The sequence below is a fragment of the Anguilla rostrata genome, chromosome 19, assembly GCF_018555375.3.
Source record: "Anguilla rostrata isolate EN2019 chromosome 19, ASM1855537v3, whole genome shotgun sequence".
Taxonomy (NCBI): Eukaryota; Metazoa; Chordata; class Actinopteri; order Anguilliformes; family Anguillidae; genus Anguilla; species Anguilla rostrata.
In genome coordinates, this window is record NC_057951.1 from 6,745,753 (window position 1) to 6,762,934 (window position 17,182).

At 51.9% G+C, this 17,182-nt stretch overlaps 1 protein-coding gene across 2 annotated transcripts in view; it reads right to left on the reverse strand.

Annotated features, from left to right (window-relative positions):
- The window catches only part of LOC135246066 (plexin-B2-like), a 66,780-nt gene that overhangs the window by 17,430 nt on the left and 32,168 nt on the right, over window positions 1–17,182 (reverse strand). Inside the window, exons 2-18 of one of the 2 annotated variants that reach the window (XM_064319567.1) lie at window positions 9,875–10,977; window positions 8,782–8,970; window positions 8,184–8,309; window positions 7,771–7,871; window positions 7,424–7,550; window positions 6,862–7,021; window positions 6,478–6,589; window positions 5,806–5,917; window positions 5,634–5,726; window positions 5,442–5,537; window positions 5,115–5,202; window positions 4,709–4,869; window positions 3,973–4,121; window positions 3,650–3,761; window positions 2,932–3,068; window positions 823–1,005; window positions 157–268 (exon numbers count right to left, since the gene is read on the reverse strand). In XM_064319567.1, coding sequence (XP_064175637.1) covers window positions 157–268; window positions 823–1,005; window positions 2,932–3,068; window positions 3,650–3,761; window positions 3,973–4,121; window positions 4,709–4,869; window positions 5,115–5,202; window positions 5,442–5,537; window positions 5,634–5,726; window positions 5,806–5,917; window positions 6,478–6,589; window positions 6,862–7,021; window positions 7,424–7,550; window positions 7,771–7,871; window positions 8,184–8,309; window positions 8,782–8,970; window positions 9,875–10,975 — 3,159 coding nt within the window. In that variant the 5' untranslated portion in view covers window positions 10,976–10,977. Of the gene's footprint in view, window positions 1–156; window positions 269–822; window positions 1,006–2,931; window positions 3,069–3,649; window positions 3,762–3,972; window positions 4,122–4,708; window positions 4,870–5,114; window positions 5,203–5,441; window positions 5,538–5,624; window positions 5,727–5,805; window positions 5,918–6,477; window positions 6,590–6,861; window positions 7,022–7,423; window positions 7,551–7,770; window positions 7,872–8,183; window positions 8,310–8,781; window positions 8,971–9,874; window positions 10,978–17,182 lie in introns of both variants that reach the window. The other variant, XM_064319566.1, reaches the window with a different exon arrangement.

A 17,182-nucleotide genomic window follows, 5' to 3' on the forward strand; every position in this document is an offset into this window, starting at 1 on the left:
TTGTGTAAATTTGCTTGTCTTTGATGTCTCAGGGTATCTGCCTGAAACATAAATCTAATGCCACGGTCAAACGTGGACGAGTTGACGGCAACTTGTAAAACACCCGGAAACTGGCGTACCCCAAGACGGGTGTGGGTGCGGCATGCGGTCACCAACCTTGGTTGGGTTAGGCGGACTCGAGCACTCGTCGGCTGAGTGACGGACCACCATGGACGCCCTCTGGATGAGGTCGAACCCCGTTCCGGTCACCACGATCGTTCTTCCCCCGCTGCGAGCAGAAAGACGACATCATTAAAGAGGAAAAACTTTGCATCTCCTTTAGGGTGGCCCATATCTTCACACACTGTAGACGTAAAACATCAGATATTAATCCAAGATAACAGTAATAAAATAATCCTACTGAGAGCTTTCTCCAGATCTTGTCACAATAATCCAGCAGGGCTTAGAGTTGGATTCCGACTCTAAAATGGTCAGATATTTTGTTTGGATTTAACAGAAGACGCGATGACATTTAAAGTCTGCGGATGTGTGAAAACTTGGACTAACCCTCAGGGGTTCCCAAACTTTTTCACAGCAAAAAAAAAAAAAAGTACTTTATCTGGTATCTGGATTGGATATGAGACCTTGGGGCCCGTCCATGCACCGGAACGGTGCCTTAACAGGATGAGCCATCAGCTCAAAGGCTTGTATCCAACTTCAAGTTAAATACGTTTGACGGGCACCATTTTTTTTGACGGGCTCTTATTTTTGTAAAGATGTTGAGTCTTAAACAAGCTCGGCAAAGGAAGACGGGTAAGGTGCGAGTATAAAGCATTGACTGACCATACGAAGCTGCTCGTGGGATGATGGCCCACCACTTTGGGGTTCGGGTAGAACTGGAAGGCCTCGGGGACCTTCACGCTGGTATTCTTTCCGTACTTTGCCGTAACGGTCAGCAGGCCGGAGGGCACCGTCGAATCCATGTATTTGCCCACCCTGCACGTGATGTCACTCCCGAACGACTCCCTGCAAAGGCGAAGGAGCGCTTAACCCCTTTAAGGCGTGAGGTCACAAATGCGGGATTAGAATGTTCTTAACTGAACATTCTAATGCTGATGTCACAGTCGTTGCTGGTAACTGAAAGCAGTGGAATTCTAGAACGCTGAATTAGAATTTAGAAAAGGCCACAGGGCTAGAACAACCCCTTTACACAGTACATGCAATCCATTATACAGCACAGCGTTTTCACTCAAGCAATTCAGGTTAAGTACAAACACAGTGCCCCAGCTTGGATACAAACCTGCAACCCTTGAGTTACAGGCCCAGACCGTTACACTGTGCTGCCGCCCTGTGTTGCAGTGCACCGACGGGGAGGGGGGGGGGGGGGGGTTAGGAGGGATTTCCGTGGACGGGAAGCTCGGCACTGCCCTGACGTTCCCACAAATCACCCGCCTGTCCTCCTTCAGGATTGTTACAGCAGGCATTATGGTTTTATATGGACGCCGGCTGCTGAGATCTGTGAGTTGTTTTATGGCTCCTGGCCGGCGTAAGTTGGGCTTCATTTAGAGCTTCAGCGATGGTGCACTTAGCGCTCGATGGTCTCGGAGTGCCATTAGTCATGTCTGGCTCGGTTGCTCACCTAACTCGGGCAGATGCACGTACGGTCTTGTGCCCGTTCAGGGGTTCAAGCCCCCTCGTTTTATTTCAGTTTTCACAGCTGGTGAGCACCGCGCTCTCTTAGCAATGGAGACAGGAAACTCTGATTCCGAAATAAGTAAACTCTTTTCTTGAGAGTACAGCCCCAAGGCTGTCTGTAACCTATTTTTATTTTACATTTGCATTGTGACTTGTGTTCACTACATATCAAACTTTATTTAAAAAAAAGCTAAAGTTAACTTTAGATGGAACAGAAACATTTATTTTTGGAAGAGTACACGCTGACTTATTTAATTCTAGTCTCTAAACCTAATTTACAGGAGCTAGGTATGCGCTCTAGACTCCTGGTCTCTGCTTAATCAGCAAATTGAAATCATTTTTGTTAAACAAATGCAATTTGTTAACGATCATCCTTCCTAAGTGGTTTGACGTCTACGCTGACCTGCTTCTTCCAAGAATACGGAATCCTAGCTTTAGATTGCGTCGGTGCTTTAATGTGAACCAGGTGGGGGCGTAGACTGAGTGGTTATTGATATTGGCCCAGAATTCCCATATGACACGTCCCTAATTAGGATCTGAAGCCGCCTCTCCCTCCCAGAGAAACAGATGCAGATGAGCTGGTAATGGAAAGCTTCCTCTATAACAGGGATGTCAGACTCCAGTCCTGAAAGCCCATAGTGTTTTCAGATCTCTGGTGAGTCTCAGCGATTGATTGGCTAAAGGCGCCAAAGTTCCAGGACCAACGCAACATGAGCAGACGTTCTAATCCGGAGTAACTTGCACCACAGGGAAAACATAAATGCACCTGGCTTGTATGAACTGTAGCACCAAGCCTGGTTAACAACAGTCCCAGACTAGCGAGCATAGAGGCAACATCGCTAAAGTGCTAATGTAGATTAGCTGTGCTAATGGAGAACATTGGCTGCCCATTGAAAGAACACTGCCAAAACCAACACGATAGGAGTTTCAGATCCCTGCTCCCAGACAAGTGCTAACTGTCCTGTACCTGGTCTTTACTGAGCGGTAACTGTGCTGTACCTGGTCTATACTGTATGCTATCTGTGCTGTACCTGGTCTTTACTGAGCGGTAACTGTGCTGTACCTGGTCTATACTGTATGCTATCTGTGCTGTACCTGGTCTATACTGTGCGCTATCTGTGCTGTACCTGGTCTTTCCTGTGCGCTACCTGTGTTGGACCTAGTCTTTCGTGTGTTGCTCACAGATAAGTCCTACAGGAGTACAGACCTACTTTAACTGCCTAGTCCGGCCCCCATAGGTTACATTGTCATACTCACACAGAGCAGACCACTTCCCCCACAGTGATGCGGAGGTCCTCCTTGGCGGCTGTGTCTAGGTCGGTGCCTGAAATGGTGATCACTGTCCCGCCGTCTTTCGGACCTTTTGTCGGATGAACCGCTTCAGGCTTGGGGTCCTGGGCAGATGACATCATAAAACTGGTTCTCATTCTGACTTGACCAATCACATACAACCGCCATCTCTGGGTAAAGTCAGTTCTGGTCCGTGGGGACCAAAAAACACACAGCTTTTTGTATGTTTGGCTTTTTCAGCCAATGTGATGTTATCTGTGTAGCCCCGCTCACCCTGTTTTCTCTGGCAGTGCTGTGAACGCAAAACCGGAGGCAGGGCAGAGAGCTGTCCTGATTGGTCGTTAAGATTCAGGCATGGTGAAATTTGGAGTGGCTGATTTCAGAGCCTGGGGCAGTCAGAGAGACTGGATTTTATCCTTTAAATGTATTGATATCTGTCAGGACGTGAAGGAAATTTCACCAAATATGAACAAAAGTGTTCTAACAACAAACTTACACGCTACACCTTTAATTCCCAATAACGGATCCCCACAGCACCACTATACATTTAATGCAAACCATCCACAAGACTTGACATGAATTGCAGGGTGAAACTATAAACAATGCAAGTACATGTTCAGAGCGGAGCAAATGCTTCCATTTGTAATCTTGTTTTTTTGTTTTGCAAGTGAGACAGTCTCTTTACCCTGTAGGTGAATTGGACCGTAGACGTCCCAGTCTTCCCCCCCTCCACCTCCACCTTCACCTCCCCTGTGACGGTGTCGGGGGTGTCCACCGGGCCCACTTCACACACCACACTGGGGAGGGGGGGAGAAAGAGAGAGAAAGAGAGAGAGACAGAGCGTGAAGAACAAAATGAAAGACAGCTGTACCTGATCTTTAGAGTGAGCTCACAAACTAGCGCTAACTGTGCTGTACCTGATCTTTAGAGACAGGGCACAGATCAGTACTAACTGTGCTATAGCTGCTCTTTAATCTGTGATCACAGGAGAGCTAACCGTGGCGGTACCTGGTGGAGACGGAGTATCTGTCCAGCTGGTGAGAGCAGGGCACCCCGGCCACGGTGATGCTCTTGATATCTTCCTTTTTGATGCCCAGGTTAGACCCTTTGATGGTCACTAGAATGCCCCCTTTCAGAGGGCCGTAGCTGGGGATGACCTGGGGGACGTGATGTTTGGAGCAGGTTTACGACAGAGCAATTTGTTTAGCAACAGTACAATTCATTTTGCTAGGATAATTCATCGTCTGGATTAATTCAAACTGGTACATCTGGTAATTGGAAGTCTATGGGATCGAGCTGAATCTCTGAGAGTTTGCTGAATTTGCCAGTTGACTTGACGGGAGTAGACTTCCATGATGTAGGACTGACAGACTCACCTGGGTGACGTACGGCTAACAGACTCACCTGGGTGATGTACGATTAACAGACTCACCTGGGTAATGTAGGGCTAACAGATTTACCTGGGTGATGGTAAGGCTTAACATTCACCTGGGTGATGGTAAGGCTAACAGACTAACCTGGGTGATGCAGGGCTAACAGTTTCACCTGGGTGATGGTAAGGCTAACAGACTCACCTGGGTGATGCAGGGCTAACAGTTTCACCTGGGTGATGGTAAGGCTAACAGACTCACCTGGGTGATGGTAGGGCTAACAGACTCATCTGGGTAATGTACAGCTAACAGACTCATCTGGGTAATTTACGGCTAACAGACTCACCTGGGTGATATACGGCTAAGAGACTCACCTCGGCGATGGTTGGGTCAGGGCACACCGGGGCCTCCTCCGCGCAGAGTTGGCTGTAGACGCAGGTCCTGGTTCCGGCGCACCACACGCACCCGTACTCCGGCTCGGCGTTCTTACACAGGCTGCAGTCCTCCCGGTCCCGGGAGCAGTTATACAGGGTGACTGGGGAGGGGGGGGGGGGTGCGGATCAGTACGTACAGTGGACAGTAAGTGGGCGTGCTGGCAGCGCACACACAGTGGACAGGAAGTGAGCATCTCTGGACAAACAACAGACATGAGGTGGGTGTTCTGCAGGGCAAACAGCAAATGGGAAGTAGGCAAAAAAAAACAAAAAAACCTTGAACATTTCGACCTCTCGCCCCTCTTTTGGACAGCCGTGACTTCCCACGGGTGGGTTCGGACCTTACCGTTCAGCATGCTGTCGATCTTCTTATCCGTGTCCCGGTCCTTCACGTAGAACAGCACGTCCACCGTCTGGGCTTTGTCGTAGTCGAACTGGGTAGGAGAACAGGAGAGAGAGAACCTGAATGCAGCCCGGGCCTTCTGGCAAAAAGGGGGCTTTAAATCACCCTCAGCACTACCGGACAGCCCAGGTAGGGCAAGCTTGGGTCAAAACGGCCCGGTGGAGTTCGAGAGGGTTTCCCGCTTGGTTTTTGGAGAAGGAGGGGTTGTGGGTGGGGGCACTGACCCGGGTGCCCTCCGCGCGGGAAAGAGAACCGAGGCGCGATACTGACCTCGTACCCGTCGAACTTGAACTGAGAGCCCGCCTCCAGCACGATGACTTCCTCCTCGTGCTTCATCAGGTCCGTGCCGATCACCAGCGCTTTATTCTGGACAGGGAGGGGCGGAGGAGAGCACGGTTTAAATCGGTGGCAAAAACGCGCGTGCTCTCTCCAAAAACGACCGCAAACGGTGACGTCTCTCACCTCCAGGTTCACTCCTGTGAAGTGGATGGGTGTTTTGAAACCCACGGGAATGAGGCTGGGGTCCGGGTTCTCGAAACGCGGACAGCTCTGGGCCTGTGGGGGGAGGCAGGGGGGTGAGATCCTCTGTTTTTAAAACGGGGGAGGGGCGTACCAAATGGTGAGGTTGGTTTACCTGCTGGTGTTCGATGATGTGAGCGCCCCCTGCTGAAAGGTCGCCGTCGGTGCAGGTGTGGGTCAGTGTGTCCCATTGACAGCCCCACTCACTGGACACGCAGGACGTGCACCTGAGGACACAAGCAAATCGGCCAATGAGGAGGCTGGCACCAACAAACTGGCCAATGAGGAGGCCAACACAAACAAACCAGCCAATGAGGCCCCAGGGGATTCAGGGTATTTGCCACACAGTATTTTGAACTGTGTGTAATTTTTTTTTCTTTTTTGAATGCCCTCAGGACCAGCATACACAGGGGGCCATCAGGACCGAGTTTGGAGAACCACTGCACTACAGCAGCGCCCTAACAGGATGTGTGCATATTTTCAGAATGAAATATCTCCCCGTCGCTTCTGATGAACATTACCCATTCATCAGCTCCTTCCACCAACTCTTAAAGAGTAAAAACAAGAAAAACAACCACCTTTCCTCTCCTGATTAATGAACAGAAGAGTCAAGCAATTTCCTGTTTGGTTAAAAAAATCACGGCTCCACAAAGCAAGGCACATTCAATTACAGAAGCTGGAGCTAAGAGGCGAGGTTGTTTGTGTTCGTTTTTTGTTTTCGTTTCCCGCGTTTGTTTTCTTGGGCGTGTGTTGGGACGCCGGTCGTTCCCACGGAGGCTCTACTCACGGAATGTTCTCCGCCCTCCTGGCCGTGGCGCTGCAGTTGTAGAACTTGAACTCCCCGGCGGCCACCTCCACTGACTGGTTCACTGTGATGGTCACTGGGACCGCCACGAAATCTATGGGCCAGAAACCAGGGGGGACGGGTCACAACGCGCCCAAGAAGGCGCGGGGGGGTGGCGGATATCCAGACTCCACCTGACCTACCCTACCCGTGTTAAATTAGCGCCGGTTAGCTCACCTGGATTCAATCAACACTTGTGCTGAACCTCATCTTGCAAACCAACGCAAAGTGTTTTTTTTTTTTTTTGTGGGCTGATCACATGTAAGATCTGTGATTGGCTATGGGAATGTGTGTGAGCTTGGCAAAAAACAAAAAAACGAAGTTCACCTTGTTTGCCGGGGGTGGGTGGGAGCTGGCTTGGATCGGGCAGAGCGCAGACGACCTTTGACCCCTCCATCAGCCCGTTGCTGGTGAAGAAAGAGCCGAACCGACAGTGCAGCTTGTCGGGCTCCGGGACGCTGGGGAGGGAAGGGATGCTGATCTCCACCTGCTCACACAGAGGAAAAACCGCCTGCTCGTTTTCCTGCTTTCACAGCCCAGCCGGAAACAAAAAAAAAAAAAAAAAAAAACACTCGGAATGTTCCGTCGGTGCTGTAACATTGCCGCAACGTGGCAGCGACATCGGGAGAACGTTTTAGGTCAGCCGGGAGGCCTGTAAACGGCCACGGGGCTGCGAGTAACGTTCTCAGGTCAGCTCCAGATTGATGCAATTAACATGGAGGAGTGACGTGTCGACTCAGTAGTCGCGAGCGGAGCTCAGGGTAGGCGCTTGATTAATTAGGACTGGCCGGGGTGAATCGAAAGGCTGGGGAGTGTAAGTGTTCCTGCTTTAGGAGCAAGCTCAAGGTTAAATGAGTGTGCCGTGGGGGGGCGGGGGGGGGACACCTACCTGCTGGGTCTTCCTGCAACTGATGCTGGGGGGGCTGAAGGATTCGATCTTCACGCAGTGCCCCCCCGGGCTCCACAGCCAGCCATTCTGCACCGCCGCCCCCTTGCAGTCCCGCTTCCGGCTGCATCTGTGGGGGGGGGGGGTACCCATCAGAATACCCATCAGCCACTGTTTTTACCCAACAGCTGCTGCTTTTACCCGACAGCCTCTGCTTTTACCCATGAACCACTGCTTTGACCCATCAGGTACTGCTTTTACCCATCAGCCATCGGTTTGGTTTCCTCGTGTCTCCTGGTCGGTGGTTCCTGACCCCCCCCCCCCCCCCCAGGCAGGTCGGCTGTGCTCACCTGCCCTCCAGCACGCACCAGCCGCAGTATGGGTCCTTCTGACCTATGCAAGCCTCGCAGGAGGTCTGCTGGCCACACGCCTGCACCGCCACTTTGCTGATCTGCCACCAACACAGAGGCACGACCATTATAGTAACTGTGCCATGTTACACTCTGCACCATGTTACACACACTGTGCCATGTTACACTCTGCACCATGTTACACTCACTGTGCTGTTACACACACTGTGCCATGTTACACTCTGCACCATGTTACACTCACTGTGCCATGTTACACTCGCTGTTCCATGTTACACACACTGTGCCATGTTACACTCACTGTGCTGTTACACACCCTGTGCCATGTTACAGTCAATGTGCCATTACACTATTAAATTCATTGCGTTTACTGGACGTGCAGAGCGGAACTGCACCTTCTTCTCGGTGGTGATGTAAAGATGGTCGCTGCTCGTGTCAAAGAAGAGGTCTTTGTTCACTTTGCTGCCGGAGCTGTCTCCGAGATCCGGGCCATACTCGACAGGGGGGCTGGATAAATGCACCTAGAGGGGAGAGACAAAAAAGCATCAACGAGGAGAAGAGGGGGAGGCATGCACCAGCTGTTCATCACGAGCAGAAACGCATCGGGAGTTCAGACAGCCTTTGGGAGGAAATATGTAGATGTCAGTTCTAAAGCTTTAAGTGGCTTCCTTTGAAACAAATCCATTTTAAGTTTTCACAAAGTTTTTAAAACTAAAATTGAAAAAAAAACTTCCTGTTTCATTCTCCTTCGACTTCTCCTTTCACCCTGTATCCCCCTCTCTCTGCCATGCTATACCCCCTCCTCTCACCCTGTACCCCCCTCTCTCTCTGCTGTGTTGTACACACTCCCCTCACCTGTACCCCCGCCATGCCATACCCTCCTCTCACCCTGTACCCCCCCTCTCTGCTGTGTTGTAACCCCTGCACACCCTCCTCTCACCTGTACCCCCCATGCCATACCCTCTCCTCTCACCCTGTACCCCCTCCTCTCACCCTGTACACCTCTCCTTTGCTGGTGCCCAGGAAGGCCACGGTGTGCTCCTCCTCCACTGCGATGGCCACGGCGGTCAGCTGGACCTTCTTCTCGTGCACGGCCGTGGCGCGCAAGGCTGATATCTTCGTGCCGGCCAGCGGGGACGTCAGGAAGTCTGCGCCGCACGGGAAGTCGTCAGCCAGGCCGGGCTGAGAGGCAAAAACCAGAGAGAGGTAAAACATGCTACCGTGCTACACAGGGACACAGTCAGTCATTACATCAGAAACCTTGTGCGCAACATGCTAACGTGCAACAGAGGGACACTCATTAACCTCAGAAACCTTGTGCGCAACATGCTAACATGGTATACAGGGACACTGTCATAACATGTTAATGTGCTACACAGGAAGAAAATCTTCCTTCCTCATCAACTTTATGAACAATAAATATGCCAACCAAGACACTTAACAATGGATTTATGCTGATGCATGCATCCAATGCATCTTGCAAATGAACAGAACATAAACTGAGAAAAAAATCATTTGATGCCGCTTCTTTGCTCAAAAACGTATGTTTTACGACTACCTAGGCAACAGTATGTGTGTATTTGAATACTAATGCTTACATTTATGTTCACAGTACGTTTCATAGTACAAGTATGAAAGAGCCACCAAGTCTTTAATGCTCAAGCTCAATTTGTTACCGATAGCATTAAAGGGAATGAGTAACCAGTAAACTGACTTCAGGTTTTATCAGATTGAGTTACCGTTAAATGATGCCTAAATAACAGCAAAGCATCCCTCTTTCACGGGCAAAGGCAAACAAGCCTCCTGTTTTCCAAAGTCATAACCTCGCCAAAATAACCATTTTAAAGCACAAACCAACTACGGAGGATAACAGGCCGACGAGGCAACGGTTCAACGTTTGGCAATATCACAAATTCTTCTATGATACGACACAAAATACAATCCAATACAGTAAGGAACAATCCAGCTAGCACACTAGCTAACACTTGCTAGTGTGCCCTTCTTTTTTCTGTTGCTTAGATACGTTGCTTAGAATCGTTGCTTTACACATGCCAGGCCAGCGCGAGCGCTCGCGGGTCTAACTTACATTAGATGTCGTGCAGATGTCCGTGCGGGGGCTGATGTAAGGCGGGTAGACGGCCACGTCGGAGCCGATCATCCCTTTGTTTTCGTAGCAGGCGTGGATGATGTTCCGCACATACTTATTGACGGCCTTCAGGGGGTACATGCAGAGGGCCGAGCCGGCGCCGTCCTCGTCGCCGCCGAAGACGGCGAACAGGACCTTGTCGTCGGGCGTCACCGGGCCGTGCTCCAGGGAGAGCTGGCGGGCCAGCTCCGCGCCGGGCGTCGCCACGTAGGCCGCGCGCACCTTGCTGTAGGCGTTGCCGGGGCCGCAGTCCAGCTGCAGCTCTGTGTAGGAGTAGTACTTCGCGTCGCTCTCGCACAGGCGCGCCACGAAGGTGAAGTTCTTGTTGTCGGTGCCGCCCGTGGTGCGGGAGAGCAGGAAGTAGATGTAGCCGCCATCCGCGAAGGCGTGCCGGAAGTTGTGCAGGTACTTGGGCATGGCCTGCAGGGCGGGCGCCTCCACGATGTTCTCGAACACCACCCACTCGCGGTAGTCCTGCAGGATGCGGGTGCTGATCAGCCTGTTGATGTCCGGGCCGCCGTAGCCCTTCCCCACCAGGAACACGGGCAAGTCCTCGCCCTCCTTGGTGACGTTGGACATGACGCCCACCACCGACACGGCGGCCTCGGTGCTGGCCACGTAGGTCTTCTCGCCCTTGCCGTCGTTGTAGTAGACCTGCTCCGCCACGTTGCTGAGGTTGAGCAGGGAGCAGAGGCCCTTGAAGAGGGTCCCGCAGACCACCAGCGAGCCGTTGGACTCGTGGACCAGCAGCAGCTTGTTGACGTTGTGTGTCAGCTTGGGGTCTGCGCAGTTCAGGGAGATGGGCGGGGTGCAGCCGGGGCTGTCCGGCCGCGGGCCTGTCTCCGCCTTCCGCTGCGGCTGGAGCTCGGCGTCCAGCTGGTAGACGGCGTCGACGGCGCCCAGGTAGACGCGGCCCGTCCGGGGGTCCCGCACGGCGTTGCTTATGTGGGTGTCGGACGTGAACTCCGGTGGGGGTTCCACGTGGCAGCGACTGGCGCACAAGCACGTCAGCAGCAGGGCAGCGGGGAGCCACCTCGCCATGTCTGCAGGGAGGGAGGGAGGGAGAGAGGGAGGGTTAGGGCTTCTCACAGAGCAACAGAAGTAGACCCCATTCCTACAACCCAAACAATTTCACACACCTTAAATTATTTCAGTGCACCAAGCGCAATGAATATATTTCACGGGGAGACAAATGTGGTGTCACTAGTTGCCTTCGTTTTCAAAAACTGCAGATTAAATTACTTTGGAATCTTGTCAATTCCACAAAGTCAGTCTCTCAAATGACTGAAAACTTTCTACCTCTGGGGTACTCGCTCAAGGGTACAACGACAGTGTCCAACATGGGATTTGAACCTGGGACCTTCAGGTTACAAGACCAGCTCCTTACCCATTATACTACACTGCCACACACACGCATGCACACACACTCACTTACACACATACGCACGCTAATATTCACACACACACACTCAAAGTGGAATGTGTTTACATTAACACGCACATGGGCTCACACACAACATAAGCAGTAAGTACATAGGCGTACACACACACACATACACACAGCAGGTGGCAACACCACATCGTCCTGCTCGCTCACTGACCCCCTTCTTTAAACAGACCAGGTGCGCGCTTTCATCCGCTCCTTATTAGGTTAACCTCTCTTCCCCGTGGAGCAGTGGAGGGGGGGGGAGGGGGGGGGGGGATTGTAAATCTGCCGTACGAGCCCCGTGCCGTTTCACTTTCGCTTCTGATTTGCACATAAGTGCCCTCGTATTCCCAGCTTTTACGCAAACCTCATTTCATTTACGGCCCGTTCTCCCCGGGCGAGCGTCTCTCGCCCCCTTTTCAATTCGCCCCTTAAACGACTCCATTAGCGGCCGAGGAGTGCCGCTTCTCGACGGGAGCGAGGCCCCCGCCGACTGAGGGGAAGGGGGGCGCGCCCGGCGCTGCCTGGCAACGGAGGCCTCTTTCGGGCGCGGACAACGACGCTGGGAAGACGTGAAAGCGAGTCCGCCTCAGTCCAAAGGCACACGCGCAGAACGGAACTCAACCGCATGGATACACACAAACAAACCTGCGCACTCACACTCGCGCACACGCACTCAGAAAAACAAAACAAAAAAACTCACTGGTGTGCAAATACACAAACATGCACCAACACACACACAGACCCCCCCCCCAAGGCCCCTGTCCCATCTCTCTGGCCCACTCTATAGGCAAGCTGCTCCATCGCCGGTCCTTCCACCCAAACGGCACCTGGGACGCAATGCTCATCCAGTCCTGAGTCTTAAAATCTAGTTCAGAGTCTTAAAATCTGGCCGCATCGTACAGGTGAGGGTAGTGTCAAACGTATCATTGCACCTCCTTTATCGGTGATGTGTTATGCATGTAATCCGTTAACGGTCCTCAGCAACACTCACTGGAGGACTCGCTCGGAGTAAACCAAGGGTTCCTAAACGCAAGCGGTCGGTGGGCGTTTACCAGAGACATTTTAAAGGGGTTTTTTTTTGGACACAGTCGAACGGCTCCACGCTCGTAAAAGTCAACGGCTCGTTCGTGAACGTGTCGGGGGAAGACGAAGGAAACCGGGGGTCTGCGAACTCGACCGCGTCAAGTCCCGCCATCGTTTCGACGCCCGGTGACGCGCGCTCCGCTAAAATCTCCATTAACAAACAGCGCCACGCTTCAGAATTAACAATTCATGAGCAAGACAGAGAGGGGGTAATCTATTACACACCTCACGGGCTGAGACGATTTAACCTGCGCTGTGTCTATGCCACTGAGCCGAGAGGGCGTTTGTGAAACGGCTGCACGTAGACCGCAACAGGTCCTGCGGCTCTCGAGTAGACAACCTCTTTTTTTTTTCTTTTTTTTTTGCGATTCCCTCAAGATCGCAATTCGCACGTTGGATCGTTAGTCTGATTGGTTCATCGCGTCAAGTCCCCCCCCCCCCCGTCCCCCGTCCTTCCCGGTCGCTTTGCGGTGCAGACTTGGCGTCCCGTCGCCAGCTATCCCAGCTATGCCTTGCGGACGCAAGGAATCGGCTCTCGCTGAAGACGAACGGAGGCGACCGCAAACCCGAGGGGATGCGTGGCTCCACCGCTGGAGAGAGCCCCTCAGATCTCCTCCTGCAGGGTGGTCCTCACAGGACCTCTCAGAACTAAAGCCATTTTTATTTCTTTATTTATTTATGGGTCTTTGGGGGCTCCTCGAAGCTCGCACAGTTTTTTTTATTTATTTATTTTCGGGTCCTCTGGCGGTTCCGCATGCCTGGTTCAGTGCAGAATCCTCTGTGCTGAAAGGGTAACCCTACGGAGGAAGATACAGCCCAGTTTAGCCCCGGAGGCCGGCAGCGCTGCAGCTTTTCATTCGACCTGTCCAATCAGGGACAGATTTAGACCTGGGTGAGCGGGATCTCTGGCCAATCGGTGCCGTTCGTCAATTGATTTTCCGTCGGGGTGGGGGGGGGAACCAGCAGTGCTACTGACTGGAGGGCCAAACGGGAGCACGATCGCTAAAGTAAACAAGTCACGGCACTAGAAGGGGAAACAAGATCTTTCATTTCTGCTGGTCCCTCCCCCAAAACAAAAACCGTTGAAGTCAGAAAGGCCTCTGGAGTCAGAAAGGGAGCGAAATTGGGGAGTCTGAGCGCGTGCGGGGCACCCCTCCAGCGATCCTGGAGGAAGCGGCGGCGGCGACCATCGCCCGTGTTCTCCGCCGCGATTAAAAATGGCCGTTCCCCCCCCTCCCCCTCCCCCTCCCCCTCCCCCTCCAAAAAAGAGGCTTTCGCGGGTCAAACTAAACCTGCCACGGCTACGCTGCCTTTATGCATCGCGATCTAAAGACCCCCCCCACCCCCGTATTAAATGAACAACAGCCCCGGAGCTGGAGGCCGCGATTGAGATATAAATAGATAAAAAGGACTTTCACAGGTGACACGTTTCCTAATTACCTCCATTAAATACGCAGCCTGCTAAAACGGGGCCACTGCATCATTTTAATTGTCCTCGCCGAAAACCCCTAATTAATAGTATCCCCGCACACCGGGGGGGGGGGCTAGCGCACACCCAATTAAACTTGAATGAGAAAAAAGCTCGCCGACGCTGATCCAGAGGTCGTCGCTCTGAGGATTTCGTCTTTACACTAAGACGACGGCGGCGCTTCGAATCGCACTTAAAAAGCTAGCTTTCGTCGCTTAGTCATGTCACGGTTTAAAAACTATCCAGGGGGTTTTAATTGTTTGTTTTTTTTTGTGTTTTAATGTTTAATAAAGCACACCTGGGTACGGTTATAAGAGATGACTGCACGCTTGGACTGGCAAAGGCTTCTGGGTAAGCGGCGGCCGCGCGATTGGGAGGGCGAGGCGCGGCCGCCGAGAGCAACACGTCGCGCAGAGCTAGCCTTCGATGGCGTTCGACGACGAGTACACTCTCTGAGGTTTTTAAAAATATATACATCATCTGTCTTCACTTGACCCAGACAGTTATTCTGTTGTTCAGAGACGATGGGGATGACCTGACGGATACACAGCGGCTGGCACTGGGGCGGTGAAGGCTTTTTAATACAAAGCCAGAGAACACACTTGTCTGTGCTTACGTGTTTTGTATGCTCTTTTATGCTGCTCATAATGCTTCTTGTCAATGTTTGCACTCTGCTGCTCCCTGAGACGGCTGCCTGGCAATGGCGGGAAGCAAGGCGGGAAATACGAACCAGAAACGCACAACACCCCTTAATCCAGGTCAGACAGAGAGAGAGAGAATAAATAGCTCTCAGTTCAAATGACTGTGAGAGAGCGAGACAGAGATGAGAGACACAGCGAGTGTTTGTGAGAGAGAGAGAGAGAGAGGGAGATGGAGCGAGAGATTTCCTCCATGGAATATACATTTTTAAAATGCATGACGCCGCTGAGGAATATAAAAGTAATTTCTGGGCAACAACACGTTCTGAATACAGCTGAACAACCATTTTAGAAGTTGTTTTTTTTTTTTTTTTTTGCAATTATGCTCACGTCGCCTGCTAGAAATAGCTTGACTCTGCTGAAACGGCAGTCGAATATCCTCTGGCCTATTCTCTCGCTATAATTACCTCCAGCTCTTTAGCGCAACATAGCAATCACCATTATTGTTGCCATCATCATCATCATCATCTTTGGTCTGAAGGCGTCCCAGATGTACTCAAACATTCTGCATAATGTCTACACACCATTTTACAGTTGGGTGGGTCAACCAAATCTTGCAGGACAGAAGGTGTTACCGAGTCAGTGTGAACCTAATAAAGTTCTCCCAGTCTCCTTCATGGGTCATCCACACAGGAAGTGCATGAGTTTCAAAGGTCAATCGAGTTTCCAAGGTCAATCAAGTTTCCACGGAGACGAACTCAAGGGATGTCACCACCAGGTGACGCCCAAATAGCTGAAGGGCGTTTTAATAACCCTCTGTGAGGAAGACAGCCGGGCCGCTCCGGGGAACGGGGGGGCGCTCAACCACCCCGACGCGGACCCGCCGCTCACGGAGGCGGAGTTTGGGAAACGAACCGGGGCGAGGGATTGGAGGGCGAGCGAGATGACGGCCGCGCCGGCTTCGCCCTCGAAATGCTCACGGCGAACAAACGAGCGGCTCGCTCCGCTTTTCTTGGGGGCGACAGGCAGCCCGACGACTGCGGGAAAAAAAAAAAAACTAATTTGTGTCCCCTGTCCTAAAACACCTCCGGCAAACTCTTTGATCCTGAAACAAAGGGAGCAAGGCTTCGCCTTCTGCAAACGACCAAGTGCAGATGAAACAGAGGAAGGGCTCTCTGGATCTCCGTATACCTCAGCACTGTTTCACAAACCCTTCCCCGGGGACCCCTGTGTCTGCTGCATCGAGGCGCAGCCGATCTCTCGCTCAATTTAAGGTGTCGAACATGCGTTTAATTTCCTTCACAGTTTTGCCTTCACACTCATTAACACAAAGCGAGGTCTGGCTCATTATCATTTGTTCTGTCTTTGGTTCAAACATTACACCATCTACCAATCTGATAGCTTTAGTGACCAGGTTTCCAGAATTTCCCCAATTACAGGGCCTATCGATTGACCTCAGACTTTAATTTGATGAGAGAAAAAAGGTTTTGCCTCTTTTAACCCTCCTGTTATGTTGCGGGTCAAATTGACCCTTTTTAAAGTTTGAAAATCTAGGAAATACTAAATATTTTCAGTATGAAACTCTTCTACTGGCCTTAATTAGTGTAATCAACATTTAAATGAATGGTTCATTCAGTATTGCAAACCCCCTGTATGGGGATTGACCCGGGAACATTTTTGCTGTACCTAAAAAATGAACAGAACAGGAGGGTTAATGCAATCGTTTTCAATATAGCACAGTAAGCACAATAAGAACGCAGGAATTTTATTTGTCATGCCACGCACTGCTACTTCTGTCATAATGTGGCTTGAGGGGCTAAATAATCTCTCGAAACACGAAAAGCGCAATTGAGAAAAATGAACAAGCTCTTTAAAAAATTTCCGGGATCGTGCTTGCGGTGGGAACTGAAACCAGCGCGGGCAAGGAGTCCCCCAGGACCGGGTCTGAACACCGCTGCGCGACAGCGCGGATGTTTTGGAAGCCATTTCCTCGTTAACGGAACTGCCGCTGAAACGGACGGCTCGCACGGTCGCTAACGAGCTCCAGCAGCTGATTCATTAGGGCAGTCCGACGACCAGGAAGCGGCGCTCTGGACTTCTGCCCAGGAGCAGAGACCAGTCAGAGACCATTGAGAGAGAGAGAGAGAGAGAGAGAGAGAGAGAGAGAGAATGACAGAGAAAGACTGAACGACAGGAGAGAGGGAAGAACAGAAGGCCCCGTGTCAGAGGCCTTTAATTCCACCCGCCCCCCTTCAGCGTCATCGCGAGATTGGAAGATTTAATTTCCTCCCGATGATCAAAAAGCATCTTAGCCTCCCTGCCATCGCCCTTAACGATCTGGGCTTTTAATAACCGAGATGCAAGACCGCCCCCAACCCCACGCCCCCACCCCCTCCTGACCGAACTGCAGTAACCTCCCCCGAGCGCTCCCCCGGGCGCACCAGAGAGAGGGGAGGGCTCGGAGACCCGCCATCGCTCCTGGCGTTCGCTGATAAAAGAGGCGCTTTTTTCCAGCCCGGCGCTCTGATCTCTGGTCTGTCTGCTCCAGCCCCTGAGAGCTGAAGGAGCCTGAGGGCACTGGGGTCCCCAAACAGAGCCTGAGAAGAGCCCCCTCCCGCCACTGCCACAGC